The 19,588-nt window shown below is 44.6% G+C and overlaps 2 protein-coding genes across 2 annotated transcripts; both read left to right on the forward strand.

Moving 5' to 3' along the window:
• The first annotated feature begins 12,433 nt into the window (after nucleotides 1-12,433).
• Nucleotides 12,434-13,573, forward strand: LOC108154370 (allergen Tab y 5.0101-like). Its single transcript, XM_017284635.2, has 3 exons — nucleotides 12,434-12,577; nucleotides 12,643-13,037; nucleotides 13,091-13,573. The coding sequence occupies exons 1-3, from the start codon at nucleotides 12,455-12,457 to the stop codon at nucleotides 13,434-13,436; spliced, it is 864 nt and encodes a 287-aa protein (XP_017140124.1). The 5' UTR covers nucleotides 12,434-12,454; the 3' UTR covers nucleotides 13,437-13,573.
• Nucleotides 13,574-14,533: 960 nt separating this feature from the next.
• Nucleotides 14,534-15,925, forward strand: LOC108154536 (allergen Tab y 5.0101-like). Its single transcript, XM_017284839.2, has 3 exons — nucleotides 14,534-14,667; nucleotides 14,718-15,118; nucleotides 15,427-15,925. Exons 1-3 carry the CDS (start codon nucleotides 14,545-14,547, stop codon nucleotides 15,791-15,793), a joined length of 891 nt encoding a protein of 296 aa, XP_017140328.1. The 5' UTR covers nucleotides 14,534-14,544; the 3' UTR covers nucleotides 15,794-15,925.
• The last annotated feature ends 3,663 nt before the right edge of the window (nucleotides 15,926-19,588 follow it).

The following is a 19,588-nucleotide window of genomic DNA, read 5'->3' on the forward strand; positions in this document are numbered from 1 at the left end:
TTCCGTTTCCGCTTTGCGTTCGCTTATGAATCGCCCAGCATTTTCGCAGCTCAACGATTTATCAAGTGTTGACCTTTGATGGCATTATGGGAGTTTCGGTTTAGTTTTATTCCTTCTTTTTTTTCGCCTAAAATCATTTGTTTTCCCACTGACACTTGTGCGCAAACTTTACTGAAATGAATTGAAGTTTCGAGAGAAATGAGATTCGCAAATCAATTTGGAAATGGTAACCGGGAATCTGCGAGAAGACCTAAGCTGTTAAATATATTCCCGAAATGCTTAGTGGTTAAGAACTACAGAATTTACCATGTGGCCTGGAAAAAGCACGATTTGCAAGGATAGATGCATCTGAATCTATGAACAATATTTATTTTTTCATGGATCGAAGATCGATTAATAAAAGCTGTCAATTCTCGTTTTCTATCTCAATTTTTAGTGGCAGTTTCGTATCTTTTCATATGATTTTATCTGCATAAACAGACCTCTAATATCCATATCCAAAATGCACCGAAAGGGTCTCCTAAAAATCTCTGTCAGCAGAGGACAAATTGACACATCCTTTCGGGCATAAGTACTCGACAACAACGGACTGCAACGATGGCAGACAAAGGACCTGACAATACCGCACAAAACCATACCATACCATACAATGCCAAAGCAGACAGAAATGGAAGTGGAACTGCGACTGCGACTGTAAGTTGCATGAAATTATGCTTTAATCTAATTAGCATAATTTGGCTGCCCTCCTGATGATGATGATGATGATGATGATGATGGGGATGGTGATGGTGATTCTGTTTGGGCCCCAAGGAGCCGCACTGTCCTGGAGTTCTGGAGGTCCTTGTGCGCGGCGACAACAATTGAAATTGAAACTGCATTATGCACAACAACAGGAACAACTATTTGGATGCCGTTGTGTTGTCGTTGTCGAGTGTCTGAGTGTCTGAGTTGTTTTTGTCATTTTGGTAGGTTTTTTCTATACCCTTTGCAGGTGGGGTATTATGATTGAGTGGGAAGTGTTAGTTTGACACTATCTCAACAGGACAAGAATATATATTCGTATCGTATCAAAAAATCATAAATCTAGCATATATACGATACTTGATTTTTTACATTGTAAAAAATGTATATGACACATCGATACTAAATGATTTTTAAAAAAAGAATGAATTGACATAAGGAAATAAAACTTCACATACGTTCATATAAAAGATGTACGAACAAAACAAAACAAATTTGGCTAGTCGTAGCACCCTCCCTTATCGAACCGCAAAACTTATTGAACAGCCTTGTAGCTACCATAGAAGCGATCGATCTAGCAAGGGTATCGAATGTTTCGGCTTTGAAACTATCGTTTGTTGGCTGTTTCTTTTTTGTTTCGTATTTCATTATGGCATTTTTGGTTACACTTTGTTCCGTCGCGTCTGTTGTCGCTTTTATGGTCGTATTTGCATTGCCTTTGTTGTGTTGTTGTGTCGCTGTGTTGCAGCGCTGTTGTTAATGCCATTTTGATTATGATTATGAAATTTTGTTGGCTTCCTGCCACTCTGCCGCAGAACCCTTTCCATCTGCATCTGGTGCTGCTGCTGCCACAGTGCTCTGTTTACATGGCTCATTGTTGGAGCACGCGGCGTATCCGTAATGCTGTCCCGCCGCTCGAGTCCCGGACTCGTCACGGCTCTCCTGCTGCCACTTAAATTCATATTTAAATTACATTTGTTTATGTAGAAATTTTCCCTCTCCTTGGTCATGCATTTTCATTTGCAATTCCTTTCTTTTGTGGGCCCTCCCGTCCGCTTTGTGTATGTTTTCACTTCTTTCGGGTGTCTCTTTCCATTTCTATTTTCCGAAATTAATTTATTAAGCTTTCTTTTGAGCCAACAAAAGAGGACAAACAACATTTGCATATCATTTTGTTGCATTTTTCGTTAGTTGAATTAAATTTGGTAATTATCTTGGGGAATGGAGTCTTTCGGATCGTTTTGTGAATTGTCAAAGGCGGTAAATTATATGTGGTTAATTTGTATAATTTAACAGTCATTCTTCTATAATAATTTGCTGACAATTTGTTGGAAAGGAATTCTTTTCTGCCGTGAAGTCTGGAGAACAGTCTTTACGAATTTCTGAATCTAAGATCAGCTTTTGGGCTACAATTATTCAATCCAGTATTATGAAAAGATTCCGCTTAAAAGGAAAAATGTAAGTCTTCCCAGAGCAGTCCTTACTTACTCCTTCAATTTCCATACAGGAAGATCATACAAAATTTGCTCGTGTTTCCTTCCTGGTTCATAAAAATAAGCTCCTCACAGATCCAGTGACATACCCACTCCCCCTCATCCATATAATTACACTTGCAAAAATTAACTGTACAAAAAGAGCGCAGACAAAAGGAATACGCTGAGGGTGCGGACGACTGTTGACACTGACGGTTCCTGGTTCCTGGTGATGCGTGGGGGCAGGATTTGGCGTTGATGTCACTGCTGTTCCTGCTGCGCCCCGCCATATGCGCTCACGTATTGCACGTATCATAAAAAGGATAACAATATAATCAGCTTAATGAGTGGCTCTGCGATGCTCCGCGATGGCTGCTGCTGCTGCTGCCGCTGCTCCACTGCTTGTGGCAGTGCCTCGATGCCTCGAATTGCGGATGCGACAGAGCTTTACTTTTACTTTTACTTTTTTTTATGCACTGCTTTGTTTTTCCTTTCTGTTGTGGGGGTAGGGGGGCGGAAAGGGTGTGGCAATGTCGTTGCCGTTGATGTAAGGGCCGCCGGCTGTGCGTTGTCGCTGGCTGCTGTTAAGCTTTGTGTAAGCAATGTACTTTGTCTGCCAGAAGCACCAGACCCCCAACAGCCCAAGAGCCCGGCAACCTTGCACCCTTCTACCCGCTTCACCCCTCTTTAGCATTGATTTACACACAAAGGCAGGGCACTGGGAGTATGAAGGGAGAAAGTGGGGCGAAGACGAGGATGTGGTGGAGGGTAAAGTTTAAAACAAGCAAACGGAAACGGAAGTGGGCTGCACGTGATGCTCGTTGAGGTGCCCAAGAGGAAGCGCCGAGTCCTTATGCTTCATCGTCTTCTTGTTGCTCTATCACAAAACTTGACTCCTCTCTCTCGCCTGTACGTGTGATGTGCGTGTGCTGGTGTGTGTGCCAGTGCGTGTCTGTGCGAGTGGCGCACAGCTGCTTTTTATTACACTTTCAATATGGGGAAACAGGATATGCGGCATCTTGGCCTTGCAGCTTGTTTGTTGCCATTGTAAATTGGTTAAAAGTTAATCCGTAAATTTATGACATGCCAACAGCCATTTTGGCCATCTCTTCCTCTCCCTCTCACTCCTCACTCTCTCTCTGTGTGCGTGAGGTTTCCGACTTCTTTTTTCTTCCATAATGGTTTTTCTCTGCTGTGGCGTGGAACGTGTCTGTCTAGCTCGGGGCTAAATGGATAATGGCAATTGCACTCTGAACTTGCAATTAATTGTGGCGCACATTTTGCTAAAGAAAATTTACATTTTATTTAAAAAAAAAACGTTTAGCTGAGGTGGGCAGTGGGTAAGGTTTAAGAGGAATATTGGGAGCACATATTCCAACAGAAAAAGCTACTTCAAGTGCTGAAAAGTGACTCTGATTACCCTTTATAAAGAACTCCTAGACACAAAGCGAAACGGTTACGGTTCAGTGGGAGAATGCCTATAATACGATTTGGATATTGTGCCCCAATTTGCAGTCAAGAGTGGCAGCATTCAAGTGAAGTTTAAGCCTCTACTCTTTCGGTCTTCCTGGTTACCAGTGCTTCACTTCTCACATACGAGTACAAGTCTCTGAACCTCTCACACCTCTACTCTGTACTGTGGCCCAATCCCCAGTGGTGGTCTCAATAATAATGTTGATTTTCTTGGCTTGATTGGCAAACGGTTAATGAGCATCGAGAGCTCATTTCAGAATATGCAAAATATGATTTAATTATGGTAACCCAAAAGGAGGTTGAGGCTGGATGCTGAGCTGCTGCTGCAGGGCGTGCCAATGCACAGGGGAAATGCTTGAAAGGGCAAATTAGGGAACCATTGTGTTGGGCAACTCATGAGGAGAGCAGACCTCTTTATGGTGCTGGTAAAAAACGCTGGTACTGGCAGAGAGAGGGTAGGATTTGCGAGAAGAAAAGCTACTTTAAACTGCGCCACCGCTTAGGGGTGGCAAGCAACCACCAGGCCAACAGGCCACCGGAATCATCCCTTCGAATGTCAGTCGCTCCGTCAGTCACCGTGCCACTTGTTCGCGCTGTCACGGTGAATCCTCCAAGGATTTAACCCAATTTATGAAAATTCGTTTTCTCTGGCATTTTGCTTTCCTTTCTTTTTTTTTGGACTCTTCTAAAGCAAAATATTTGATTTTGTTTTGCACTTCATTTTTCAGGAAGAGGATGGAGTACAGAACACTGCCACCGGGACATGGAGTGTCAGGGATAACGTTGCCAATCTGATGGGAATGCGAGAGGGTTGCCAGTCGCCTGTCACCCCCAACAACAGAGGCCTGCTCCTCACTCTTCTGCTCTCTCCTTGCCGCCTGATTGTGACAGGTTCACGTCGGCGTTACATTATTTTTGTCGCATCTTCCGCAGAAGGGAACACCAACAGGAGCAGGAGCAGCAGCAACAGGAGGCCGAGGCCGAGGCCCCATCCTCAGAATCCCCAGGCCTCGTGCCCGCCGCCGCCTGTCACCTTAACAAGCTTAATGAACAACTCATTAATCATGCACATTTCGCATTCATAAACTTGCCGCGACAAATCAATCCATCAATCAATCAATTGTCCCCACTTGGCCATGTGACTTTCACCTCAGATCTCAGCACTCAGACAGGGAAATGCTTTTGTCACAACATCCTCGCCGCGAGAGAGGCTTTAAAGCGCTATATGGTCTGATCTGATCCGTTTTGCGACATGATTGATGTGGCAAAATACTGGTTATAATTCGGTTACACTTATGCAACGATTTTGGACTAAGCTCCGGAGTTGATCCACGGGATTTACTCGTAATGAGTGGGAAAATTGGGAAAGCAGACCATAAACATTGATGGATTGCCTGCACCGTGGATTTATTCCAATGAAAGTTGATTAGGGAAACAGTTGTTAGATTCAAGACTAAAGTTGCGGTTCGTAGCTCGTGTCCTTGCCAGACAGGACACCTTAATCTTCAAACGAAAAGCCAGAAACCCAACCAGTACCCAGTAACCAAACCCTAACAAACCACAATTCAACATTTTTCATTTCCATTGCTTGCAGCGGGGAATCAGCCATATCAGCAAAAAAGGAATGCGAAGTGCACGAAAAATCTGCAGAGCTGTTATAGATACAGATACATATTCGTGCTCTCGTCGTGATGGCAGATACTTTATTGCAGTTTCAGCAGCATAGCAGCCCTGCCCTGCCCTGTCCTTCCTGTTATCGCGAGTGAGCTTCTCAAATGACATTTAAATATTTCCCACAAAGCCACAAGCTGTCAGAGAATAGTGGGAATATGGATGAAGCTGGATGAAGCCTCGGGCAAGGACACGATGCCAGCCTGCAGACAGCAGCCAGCAGCCAGGAGATTCCGCCGCCAAAGATGCTGCCTGACAGCGCAAAAAGCTCAAATTAGTGGCTGCCTGTCGGCGCCTCTTCTATGTCCCTGCCCTGCCCCCACCCAGCAGCAGCGTCATCAAAAAATCCATTCTGCTGTTATCAAAAGATGGCTGAAAAAGAATATTATATCTATGGCTTTTTCGGGACATCAAAGTATATCATTTTTTTATATCTTAATGGATGGAAATTGCTTAATTACTTGTAAACATGAATTGCCAACACCTCTTCCTAGGCAGGGCCAGAATATAACAAGCTAGGCAGGACCCAACGACCTAATTCAACGCTATTAACGCCTTGACGCCCGTCAAAATTGAATATCAACCTCCTGCGCCCAGGAAACTCTTAATTTAATTAGAAGCCAGACCCACTCGGAATTCTATGTAAATTTTGTCAACTTTTAAAGTAAGAACTTCAAACGAAAGGCCCCTCCTCCGTGTCCAAGGGCTGGGGCATACATCATTTGCATTTTCCGTTGGGGAGTGGTGAATTTTTATAAGCCCGTTTGGAATCTTTGGGGAGGTGAAAAGATACGACGATTTAAAGGGAGTAAAATCTGATAGAACATAATCGAATTAACAGCGGGAAAAGTTGTCCAAGAAAGGGACTTTATTCTCATCTCTCAATCAGGAGATGGATCTGTTGGTTGTAGATAAATCTAGATGTAGAACCCTAAAATCCACCATAATAATCCAGAATCCAATTCAAAGCAACTCTTCAAACATTCCTCACGAAAATTAAAAGTGCACAAATATAAAATTTAATGTCTAAATTCCCAAAAAACGTCTGCAACAATAAAAAGCGAAAAGAAAACCCATTCAGATCGCTGTCGTCTGCATTGCGTTATTTATTCCTTAGATAATCACTTTTTTTTTTAATCTGAAGTCGTCTGTTTTCGGTTTTTAATGACACTGACGTGTCAATGCGACAAAAATAAAAAATACAGAGCCTCAGAGCGTTGTCCTTTGGCATTGATTCAACTTGTGTCTGTACGGTCCAGTCCGGTCCACTTCAGGGCCAGGCCAACGGCTGTCTAGCCATTGGAATGAATGTCAACGTATTGATTTCAGACTTTTCTGCTTCTCTTTTTTCCCAGCATCCATTTCGAGGCTTTAAATTACTTTTACAACTGTCAGAGAAGTGTGATGGTTACAGGAGGAGGAGGAGGAGAAGGAGGTAATTGGGATGGCCCTTGGCCAAGGGCCTGTAATGATTGCATTCCGAATCTGTTTATGATTGACATTTGCCAGTGCTTTTGCGTCTAGACTCTAGACAGAAGTTTAAGGTTTATTTTGCAATTAAAAGTGCTCAAAGGCAATATTCTCGTACATTTGATAATTCCGTTTTTGCACAAGACCAAGCCCTTCTTCGCCTGGAATCATTGTGTTTGCTTGGGCTGGGCCTTTGTCGCTCATGGCTGTTATCTTTATCGTGCTGTTAAGTGTTGGCACGCTTTAAAGTGACATCCAGGCGCTCCTTGGAATCCACGTCCACGTCCATGTACACCCACCCACCCATCCATCCTTCAGTTGTTGGGCTGCCATAAAGCTCTGGGCGATATGTTTGTAGCTCAACTCGAAAGCACTTTTGGTTTATGCCCCGCTCGAATAAAACTTTAGTGCATGCTGGGCGCAGCAGTCGAGAGGCAAACACGACACACACCACACACCACGTTCCGGCCCACACTTGACTCGAAACTAAAATCTAATAACACTTTTAGCACAAAATACATGTTAATGTGACCCCAAGGAGTAGCCGCAGAGCATAAAACTAAATGCAAAGTCACGCATCCTAGAGGGAACCGGACCACGGACCACGGACTACGGACTACGGACTCCGCTCGAGGCTTTCATAATTTCTGCGCCCGTGCGGTGCAGAGGATCCCCCATAAAAAGGACGGGAACGGGCGCCTGCCAGCCAACCTGTGTGCCAAGTTTATGCTCCCACTATTAGCCCTAGTAAAAGTTGAGTTTTTAGCCAAAGCCCGAAAAATGTTTGCCTCTATTTCCACTCTGGTTTATTAGATGGCGGACTTCGGGTGACCAAGCTCTCGTAAACTTCTCCTACCGCCGGAGAGCATCGGAGCATTAAAGTAAAAATGCCCTAAGAGAAAAGAAAAAGGCAACTTTTGGATCCATCCCCAAAAAATGCTGAACTTTTCTATTTTTTATATTTTTTTTTATGGGGAATGGTATAAATATATTCCTTTTATTTTGTTTAATATGCGGCAACATTGAAAACTTTGCTTGCCGACTGCGAAAAGTTTCGGGAACCAGAAGGAGAATCTCCAGAAAACAAGGCAAAAGTTGTAATTGTTGTTGAGGTAAGATATTCGTCAGGGGAATACTCTCGTATTTTGTGGGGAAGGGGCGTCTTGCGGAAGTTATTGATGAAGTGCCCTTGGATGGGGAGCCACTTGAGGAAAACTAAGAGCAGAATCTGTCGTCAGTTGAATGCATATTCTGGCAGCCCAGCCTCAGCTTTTATGAGGGAACTTAAAGCCGCAACTTGAATGCAAATTGTCAATATGCAAATATTTTCAGCGCTTCATTATCGCAAGTGCCACACCGCAACACTTCAGCTTTGAGTGCACACGGATATGCGGATATTCCGGCCACCCACTCCCCCAACATCGCCATCGATATCGATATCGATGTCGATGTCCAGTAAAAAGCTGCACTCCCCGCCCGGTTATGTTATGGCCGGGCATTTCCGGCAACGGCCATCGGCCATCGGCATTTTTATGTTAATTTATTTTACCATTAAGTGTTGTCATACTTCAAGTGTGATTGGAGGAGCCTTCGAAAGAGTTCACTTCAGATCGATGTTGCCTCCTCCTTCATTCAATTAGCAAACCAAAATGATTTTAATAGGTAATCCCAAACCAACCCACTGATTATACGTATGCTCCCCTCTGGCAGACAAACAAGTATCTGTAAAGGAAACCAAAATCAGGTGAAATAGATACGTATACGGATGCGGATACGGATACGGACACAGTCGGTGCAGCTGGCAGGGTTAACTTGTGGCACACGCTCTCGAAATACGTGTAACTATGCCCCCAATTGCTGGCTGGCTACCAACCTACATTCCATCTGGGTTTCCATCTCAGGCTCGGTCTCGGTCTCGGTCTCAGTTTCCATCTCATCCTCATGGTGGTCTTCATCGTCATCACCTGGCAACCGCCCGACTAATGAGACATCAAAGTAAGCGGCAACCTTCGATTTGATTTGTTTCTGGCTTCGGCTTCGGCTGCCGGCAGTCTGCTGCCTGCTTTTGAGGGGTTGTATCTGTATCTGCCAGATATGTACGTGTTTCGAACAGCTGTACGTGTTGTGGATTAAATGAGCCGCAAAATTCGGTTACCTTTGCCTCAAATCAATAACACGAATAAAGTTTCCACCTTAAAGAGTGTGTATTTGGGTTTTTTGGGTAGAATTTAAGCGATGAAAACAAAATTATAATGGGCAAAATATAATTTCAGGAATAATGAGGTGTTTTATCAACGGCAGTCTTTGATATCCATTTCGAATTGCTTGCATACTTTTAGGAGACCTGAAAGTGAGTCAATGGAATGGAATACACATTCTTTGAGATACTTTAACTTGCTTGTACGGATATAAATATAATCTCCACAGTTATAAGAACCCTTTTGGCACTCAACTCGCTGCAGACAGAGCAAATTTAACCATTAAAGGCTGTCAACTACTGAGCCAGCAGCAGTAACTTATGGCCTTGTTTAATGTGCAACAAATGAAGCAACAAGCCAGAGACAGAGACAGAGCCAGAGCCGGACCCCGAGCCAGAGTCAGTGCAATCCGCACTCGAGGAAGCCTGTCCCCAGATGAGAGTTGACTCCAGTGGGAAATGCGAATGCATTTATTTATTTTAATTCCGCCACAACACTTCCGTTGTGCAATCAATGCAGGACTCCGGGACAATGAGACATATTTCCATATGCATATTTGTGTATATATATATTGTACGCACATCCTTATATAGAGGGAGAGCCTAGAGAGGGAGACAGTATGTATACGTTGGCTGTGTGATCCTGTGTCCTGGGTCCTCGGTCCAAGGCAATCGCTGATCACTTTTCGCACACAAAGGCACAAAAACAATAAATGCAAATGACGATGGGATGCCTGTGATGATGATGACTACGATGATGATTCGGGGACAATGCCTTTGTTGATGATAATGATGATGATGAGGATGAGGATGAGGTTGAGGTTGACCATGACCAGACACTGACGCTGACGCGCCCACCAGACGCCATTATTGCCCCAGGGACCACGACACCCCATTGGACTACCATTGGCAATGGCAAGAGAAGCCATCAGCAGAGCACACCAGAGCAGACACGAAATGCATTAAAAATTCACAATTTGCAGATTATTTTTAACGATTTTAAATACACATAAAAGTGGCTGCTGGCTGCTGTCTGCTGTCGGGAGGGCTGCCAAATGGATCACAAATGTGGACTCTGGCCGGGGTCGAATGGGGTTCCAATTGGGGTCTGGGACTTGGGGTCCCCGGCCAAACGGAAGTAGGCAGCCGAGCGGAAGTTGCACTGCATCCAGCTGCATGTTAAACCAGCAACAGCCAAAAGATACTAAGCGGATGGGTGAGAGACAGTGGACTGGCGAAATCAGAAATCAGCGACAAATGCAAATAATTAAATGTTTCGACTTTTGGCCATTCACCACCATTTGGATTCACGAAGGTTTATGCGGGTGGGTGTCACGATAAATGAATGGTGAAATCACCATGAAAAGTATTAATTATTACCTATTTAATGAGGGAAATGACAATGAGAGATGATTAATATTTAAAGGAAGAGTAACAATAGATCATAAATCAATATAATCCTATATGGTTATACCATAAATACTTTAAGGATGATAATTTGCAGCATTCTTTCATTGAAAAGTTTCAAATTACAATTATTTTATGCCATTTTTCAGCATTTCGCACGTTCCAGTGCACCTGCCTCTGCCTGAAGTGCACACACTTGATAAAGAACATTTCAATTACAATCCATAAACAATGAAGCCCCATAGCACTTGAGCATTTTGCTTAATTAGTTTTAATTTCGATTCTGCACAGCTTCGCTCTCGCGGTGAAATCAAGCCATGGCTTGGGCCTTGGCTTTGGCTTTGGCTTCGGGTCGAGTCGAGTCCCAATTTGGGGAATATCCGGCCAAAATTTCAACTCCTTGAGGACTTCCAACGGCAAGGCGAGTGCTGAGAAAAGCTGATTGCTTCAGTTTCCATTCGTAATTGTTGTTTTCCCTCTCCTCCCTGGTATAATTGTTGTTCTTATTATGCGCTGCACTTTAATTACACACTTGCGGTCATTTAAAATTATTTCACTGTAGTTGCACCGAGGGAGAGGCAGCATCAGCAGCAGCTGCCGCACAATCCACGGCACGACCCTTGCTTCTTCCACGGATTTTCCCCCATTTTCTTTTGCGCATTTTCCCCAGCTTATCTGTGAAATGAATACAAAATAAAACCCAAAGAAATGAAAATGAAAATGGCAAAGTTAACACTTGTTAAACTTTCAACGAGATCGTAGCTCTTCTTCTTTTCGCTGTTGCTGTTGCAAGAATATTTTTTTTGTGTAAATGATACCAGCAGTGGGGCAAGGGGAAGTGCAGTGGATGCAACAAAGTGGCCAAGTGCCCAGGCGAATAATTAGCCAAATAACCGTGGGGCATAAGTTCAAGTGCAACAAAGTTTTTGTGCAGCAACAACAATGTTGCCGTCCAACCGAGTGATAGACAAATCAGCAAACAGCTACAACAAAAACTGGCTGCACTGTGAAAAAAAGTCCGGGCTTAGAAGAGGTTCATTCCACATAGATTCCACACGTTCCGCTCAGTGTACCCGCGGCACTAAAACAACTGTAAACTAGTTCACAATGTTGTGTGGCATGAGACAGGGGACAGGGGACAGGGGCCATGCCAGTTTTAATGCAATACGTGAAGCTCTGCCACGTTGTCAACATGTTGCTGGCGACCAGGTCCAGGCCCCAATATGTTGCCAGCACAATTGACAGAAAATGCAAAGGCGCTTGGCATGCACCGCATGTCGCCTTCGAGGAGGAGGGGCCTCCGTGGTGCAAAAGACTTCCCAAACCCATAAATTGTTTATAGTTTTGCAAGGTGGGCGCCTGTATGGAGCGGCGTTTGGGACGGGTCGGAGAAGGCTAAGCGGGGGGCACGTACTATATCTTTCATTTAACACTCGGCTCAGGAGACTCAGCTGAAGTTTTGCTCAGTTTTGCTTTTGCGTTGGCGCTGATGTTGAAGTTGAAGTTGAAGTTTTGCCGACTGCCGCTGCCGTTTGACAAATGTGCCAGCCACATGCGCCGCTTGCCGCAAAGAGTGTCGGGGCCCGGCGGTGCGGGGAATGCGGTGGGGCTCTGGCACCTATCTGGTTTCTACCTACCTCGTTGCCGCCTAATCAATGCAGAATGCGTTGCTTAGCTAATTTACAACAAATTGCTGGGGATATTCCGTAGGAAGTATAAAGCAGAAGGAAGGGAGGAGTGGGGGAACGAAAGGGTATATCGGATTAAGTTTTAAGTCTTTAAAGTCAACAAAAAAACAATATTTCAAAGAGAAAATCTGCCGATTTTAAATTATGAAGAAGTAATTGATAGTTTGGATTCCGTCGAACAACTGCTGTTCCCCTTCCTCCAGCAATAATCGTATACCCATTTCCAGCCATATCTTGCATACCACGAAAATTTCTCAGAACAACCATAGCGCCGGGGTATATATACGCGTATATCGGAGACCCAAAAGGCAGTTTTCCAGCCGAAATCCAGCGATATGTACATCAAATGCTTGACAGCGTTGCTACTCGCCTTTTTTCTCCCTTACGGACTTGGGAGTGGAAAGTACTGCAATCTATCCGACTGCGGGGAGAATAATCTGGCCTGCGACAACGACGGCGTAAGAGGAGTACCAACATGAGTGGGATCCAGAAAGAGTCTAATGAAGGGCTTGGTTCTTTCCAGAAATTCAACTTGAAATGTATGCCCAATACCAGGCTCATACCCATGACAATCTACCGCATATCCCTGCTAAGCGTCTTCAATGAGTTCCGCAACAGTGTCGCCAGTGGGAAAAAGAAGCTCAGGCCAGCCGCCCGCATGTCCCGAATGAGCTGGTCCAAGGAGCTGGAGTACATGGCCGGACTGGCAGCCATGTCCTGCAGCATGGAGAAGTTTTGCTTGAGCACGGAGAATTTCTACTATGTTGGGTCCATCTTCGATGTGTTCAAATACCCAGGGAGGCTGGACGAATTCGAAGACTATGAACTAATGACAAAACTGATCAACGGTTGGATGGACAGGCTGGTGGATATCCCTTTGGGGATGGTCATCTATATGCCGAAAGATCTTGGAGACATGTGAGAATGTGATTTTGTTTGTTTATTTATCTATATTTCCCATATTTCTTTAGAAAAATCGCCAATGCCGCTATTCTCATTTCGGAGGCTAATACCCATGTAGGTTGTAAGGCCATGCGCTTCGTCTTCAGCCACTTCCACCACTTCGTGTTCGTCTGCGCCTTCAGCACGGATGTCCTCATCAACCGAAGCCTCTACAAACTGACAGCCAGGCCGGGCAGTGCCTGCAAGCGTCGGGACTCCACATATCCTGCGCTCTGTGCTCCCGGGGAGATATACCACAATGACAGGCAGATACCCAATGCAACGCTCCTCAGGCCACACGGCAACGCCAAAATTCAACGGGATCCGGACCGGGGTGCCTTTTACAGTTACAATTTTTACAGGAACAACTTTTAGCAGCAGCTTCTCTATAAGAGTTCTTTAAAATTATCTGTTTTCCCACTATCGAAAGGAAAGTGCGAAAAACGAAGAACAACACAATATTATTGAAAATAAACCCGCTTTTAAATAAATCCATTTTATATTCAAACCTATGCCCTGCAACTTATTCGGCTTGTACCGGGATCACGGGACGCATTTGCATATAGTCAGAGTCCTGCTCATCGAATAGCACCCCACTGAGTTTATCTACTTTCAGAAGATTTTTTCAAAAAATCATCATTACATTTGACAAAAATATGCCACGTTTTCGCAATAGAGATTTTGATGTCGATCGACAGTCTTGAAAATAGGTTCTTCGCTGATCTATTAAAGATGCCAGCCACATGCGCCGCTTGCCGCCGATAGAGTTGCCACCTGTCTGGTTTCCACCACTAACCATACAGTAAATCTATATACCAGTTATATGTCGCAGTCGAACTTTCTGGTATGACAGGTATTACGCTATATTCTGTATAGAATCATCTGTATATATCACGAATAAATCATCAATAAATCATAGCGCAGTTTACTCTTATACGAATGTGATGTTACATATATGTATATTATAATATAATATAATACCATACACTACAATATAGGTAGTAAATGGTATTTATGTTTATGAGGCTATATTATATAAAAATATTCTTTGCTCTTACATCCTTCACAACTTGAATACCCTAATGGAAAATTATTCCTTTGTTAGGTCATATCATGTATGTCCATCCGAGAGAATGAGAAGATCACATGAGAAGAGAGAAATTCAGTCTGAATTTGGATACAAAAATAGAGACAAAATGCTGGCTTCATCGGCAGATAGACAGAATAGCTGTCGAAACTCAAGGGCACGATGTGCCGCTCAATACTAACCAGGCTCTGACATATGTAGATATACCTGTGCTAATATAAAATTATGAAGAAGTAATTGATAGTTTGGTTTCAATCGAACGACTGCTGGTCCTCTTCACCCTGCAATATTCGGATATGCAAAATCTGGCATTCCTCAGAACAACCATAGCGCCGGGGTATATATACGCGAATACCGAAGACCCAAGTGTCAGTTTTCGAGCAGAAATCCAGCGATATGTGCATCAAATGCTTGACAGCGTTGCTACTCGTTTTTTCATTCCTTTGCGGACTTGGGAGTGGAAATTATTGCAGTCTATCCGACTGCGGGCGGAATAATCTGGCCTGCGACAATGACGGCGTAAGAAGAGCAATATGATCAAGAAAAAGATCTAAAAAAATGTTTTCCAGAAATTCAACCCAAAATGTCTGCCCGATACCAGAATTGTACCCATGAAAATCCACCGGAAGTCCCTGTTGAGTGCCTTCAATAAGTTCCGCAACAGTGTCGCCAGTGGGCAGAAGAAGCTCAGGCCAGCCGCCCGCATGTCCAGTATGAGTTGGTCCATGGAACTGGAGTACATGGCCAAGTTGACACTTTTGTCCTGCAGCATGGAGAACTATTGCCTGAGTACGAAGAATTTCTATTATGTTGGGTCCATCTTCGATGCGCTCAAATACGCAGGGAAGATGGACCCGGACGAGATTCCAGATTATATAATAATAACAAAACTAATCGACGGTTGGATGGACAGGCTGGCGGATATCTCCTTGGGGATGGTCATCTCAATGCCGGACAAACTTGGAGACATGTAAGATTGTTGAACTTCAAAGATTCGTATTCCTTGAGATAGATCTTGTAACTCATACGAGGGCTGCTCAGCTGAACTGGGCGCTCATCGTCATAGGTAAACCACTTTTTGCCATTGAAATTGTTGGTTCAAAGTTCCCAATGTAATTATCCAACTGCTTTTTCCGCAAAAACTATTGCGTAATCATCATTGGTTGTAAAACAAAATTAAGCAACTTTTACAAACTATGACAAGAATCGACAGATAGATGCCTGTGGACAGAAGCAGTGTTGCCCTTTCAGCATTATTCCGTATTTCTCTTTCTTTAGAAAAGTCGCCAATGCCGCTCTTCTCATTTCGGAGGCGAATACCCATGTGGGTTGTAAGGGGATGCGCTTCACCTTGAGCTACTTCCACCATTTCGTGCTCGTCTGCGCCTTCAGCACGGATGTCCTCATCAACCGAAGCCTCTACAAACTGACAGCCAGGCCGGGCAGTGCCTGCAAGCGTCGGGACTCCACATATCCTGCGCTCTGTGCTCCCGGGGAGATATACCACAATGACAGGCAGATACCCAATGCAACGCTCCTCAGGCCGTATGGTAAAGCCAAGATGCGGGATCCGGACCAGGAGACCTTTAACAGTTACAATTTTTACAATTACGGCCGTACTTTAAATTTGAAATTCAATCTATGAGTATTTGGTGGATTACAGTTTGGGAGTGCTTTTTTCCGGCTGCCTGCTGGCTAGACAAAAGGACACGCCCCAAAAAGAGGGGACAAGCGGGAGAGTGCAGGAAACATAGCCCAATAAAATCAGCGCACAAAAACAAATAGTTAACACCCAGACATGGTCATGGGTGGGTTGCCATGTGGCAGCAGCACCAGCACCAGCAGAGGGAGCAGGAGTAGGAACAGACAGACAGACTGTCTCGATAATCACGGGACGCATTTGCATATCAACGCGCTTCCGGGCTGATGTCCTTCGCATGCAAATGAAAACATTAGCGGAACACACGCGCATCCCAATCCCCACTCTCATCCTTGGCTGCCATCCGCTATCCGCCTCTGCTAGATGCAGATACATAGCCAGCGAGACAGCGACAGATACAGATGCAGATGCAGATACAGATACAAGTGACATTCGTCGCAGTTTCCCTGCTTAAATATATATTTCAATTAAAATTTTACACACGAATAAATGCAAAGCCACGCCCAGCACATTAGGTTCCGTCCCCCTCCTCCGCCAACCTACCGTTTGTACTTGTGCTCTCATCCTGTTTCTGGTCCTTCTGCTGCTGATACTCCCAGTCGCCCTACTCCTGCTGCTCCTGATGCCACTCTGGCAGTGTCCAACTTGTGTCGCTTGTTTATGAACGTCTGAAGGCCACGAGAGCAGACAGGGCCAGGACACGGCCATAAAATGGTCCGAGCTTACGAGAGTGCTGTATGCATAGGGATGAGGATGAGTACGAGTACGAGGACAGGGATCAGTCCTGGCTCTGGTGCATACAGAGGCGGGGCAGGCACCAATGGAGCATGCTGAATGTCGCTCTGAATGTCCACAGAATTATTCAAAAGTTTCACCATGGCCATCGTGCAGGGACAACAGACACCAGGGCCCCCCGAAACGAGGAGTTTGGCATTGTGACAAGAAGGAGCTGGAGGTTCCCGAATGGCAAATGATGAACCAAGGCACATAAAGTGTTTACGCTGTATATACATAAATGAACTTTGATCATGGATACTCCGTATGACGGAAAAGCTACAGAGTTGGATAGAACTGAACAAAAAGAAATCGGGAATGAAAATGTTTTAAAGGTAAAATCAGTTGCATTCATTCACAAATCCATTTAATTCTTTAAAAAAATATCAGAATTGAACAAGCTATTATCTAACCAACAATAACCTCCAGTCCTCTGCTATCATATCTTAAAATTTCTGTATCTTATCCGTAAATTGCCTGCTTAATCTCCTTCTCTCTTTCCTCCTTTGGGAAGGTTTCCATTTCAAGTCGAGGCCACGGTTTCCCAGCCATGAACTTGAACTTGCAACTGTAATAATAATAATAATGCAGATCCCCAACTAACAATCCTTCCCGTCAGCTCTCCACGGCTGCTCCTCCGGATAGCTTTTATTTCTTTTTCATACCCAGAGCTCCCTTTTAGTCCCTTTCATGACTCTGTCCTTCCGTGTCTGCGGCCATTGTCTGGCTTGCATTTCAAATTCTAAGCAAATTTGTCGTCCAACGGGGATGAGGGATACGGAAGGGCTGGCTGGGTACTGGCTGGGGGCAGGCTGGGGGCAGGCGCAACATTTTATGAGCGTGCCCGTGATGCAGCGACTCAGATATGGCCAGAGAAACGTCTGTTCTGGGAAGCCAGCCACGCGGATCCGACTCGAACTGCTCCAATTTTCACAGCGCAGCAGCCATTTCAATGGGTTCGCGCTGGGCTCTTCTGTGCTCCGTCCTGGGTGGACTGCGTCTGCCGTTGGCACACAAAGATGTCCCGGTGTGATTTATCGCCGGCATAGCTGGGATAATGGCCACGTATTATAATATTTGCCGCGCCCAGGCGTATGCTTATCGACGGCGACACCGACACCGACAACGACAACGTCAACGTCTAGACTCCTGCGGTGCAGCTGGGCCCCTGCGCCCAGCAAGGATTCCATTCTTCATTTCTCTGGCTACCGGCTTTTGGCTTGCAGTTTCATTTGCATTTTGCCAGAGCGGAAAACTGCATGCAGTTTATTAAATAGGAGCGAGCACAAAAAACGATGCGGGAAGACAAAAAAGAGAAAGGAGAGAACTCGCCAAATTAAGTACATCATTTCGGTTCGGGGAGAGTTTTCGGTTGATTGTCGGATGCTTTTGGCGCATATCCTGTGGCCAGGACGACACTCTCGACTCTCGCCTCTCGCCTCATTGTTGGAGTTTATGCCGCAACGAATGTCTTCTCCTTCGTCCTGCCAGACACCACACAGACAGTCAGACAGACAGACAGAGGGGCTTAAATCGTGAGCCAAATACATAAAATCTACGCATGCATGGCCCCTATGTGCGAGTGTATCCTTTGCCGCATCCTTTTCCACTTAATGCCGACTGCATTGTGCCCAGATATACATATTTGCCTCTCCATATATATATTTGATATCATTAAAATTTTCAGCTTGCCACTGCAGCAGAAGAAGCAGCTTGTCCTTGCCATTGGTCCTGTTCCCCCTCTTCAGGAGGAGTCTGGGCAAACATGAATGGTCTGAAAAGTCTGGATTTCTCCAACCCCAAAAAAGAGGCGAACGAAAACTATGCATTTATGATATTTCCAAGTTTATTTGCTCAACGGACTTTGCACTCCCCGAATGGCTTAAAATATTTCTGCATGTGTGCACCCAGCTCTGGGAGCTATGAGAATTCCCTCTAAGATACTTATTTGCACATTTTTTAGCCTGTATTATTCTTAAAGTTTGCTTGGGCAAAACCTCTTCAAAGGAAATACTCGTAAAATCCATCTGATCCCTTCTCAGTTATTCTTTGCATTAAGGAATTCCAAAGGTATCCAACGAAAAAGTTTAATTAAATTTAAGTCCAAATGGGACTTAATATTCAGTCGTTTCGTTCATAATTAAAAAATACGCAATATCCGATTTTTCAATAACCCCAGAAAACTCCCATGTGCCCAAGTGTCAGGATGATGGAAAAAAATCAGACTCTGAGGCAGCAGCAGACGGAAAAAGAGCCAGGACGTCCTGTTCACGGCCATGGCCATGGCCAGGACGAGTGCCACTGATAGGCGACGACAACGATGGCCAACTGCAAAGGACAAACGGGCGTAACTCAATCTGTGGATATGCAAAAGGGAATAACCAGCCAGACGCACTACCGCAGAACAATGATAGCAGAATGTGCTCACTTCAACAGAAAAAAATCACAAAAAGAATAAAACCAATCCCATGGACATTTGCTTCTGTGCACTGCCATCCAAGGAAGGGTATATTGGGCTGTATATACAGGAAGTTATAAGCATTTACTGGATCCTATGCTGGGAAATAATCGTTTATTTGCATTGCTCTCTTCTACATTTTCTAAATAATAATTCAATAGGGCATCCAAATATTCGTAGAATTTCCGGGCCAACTAAGCCGTCACGTCGTCTCAATTGTTTTCCTTTTTATTCGGCTTTCTGAGTAAATTAAAAAGTAAATTCTTTCACTGCCACGATGACGCATCTTCTCTCGTCCGGCCAATAATTCAATCAATTTATTTGCACTTTAGTGCAGCGGAAAGGGTGTGGGAGGAGGGGGACTGCGCCCGCCCAGAGCCGTGAAGCTCTCCGGCAAAGAAAGCTGCCGACGATTCGGGAATAAAAATGAAATCAATTATGTTTAAACTTTTTTGAGCGCCTGTACCGCTGGCTATGTTGTAATTAATACAAAATGCTGTGGCCTCAGACCCATAGCCCGGACTCCGGACTCAGACCCAACCCGTGGC

Source organism: Drosophila miranda, chromosome 2 (genome assembly GCF_003369915.1).
Source record: "Drosophila miranda strain MSH22 chromosome 2, D.miranda_PacBio2.1, whole genome shotgun sequence".
Taxonomy (NCBI): domain Eukaryota; kingdom Metazoa; phylum Arthropoda; class Insecta; order Diptera; family Drosophilidae; genus Drosophila; species Drosophila miranda.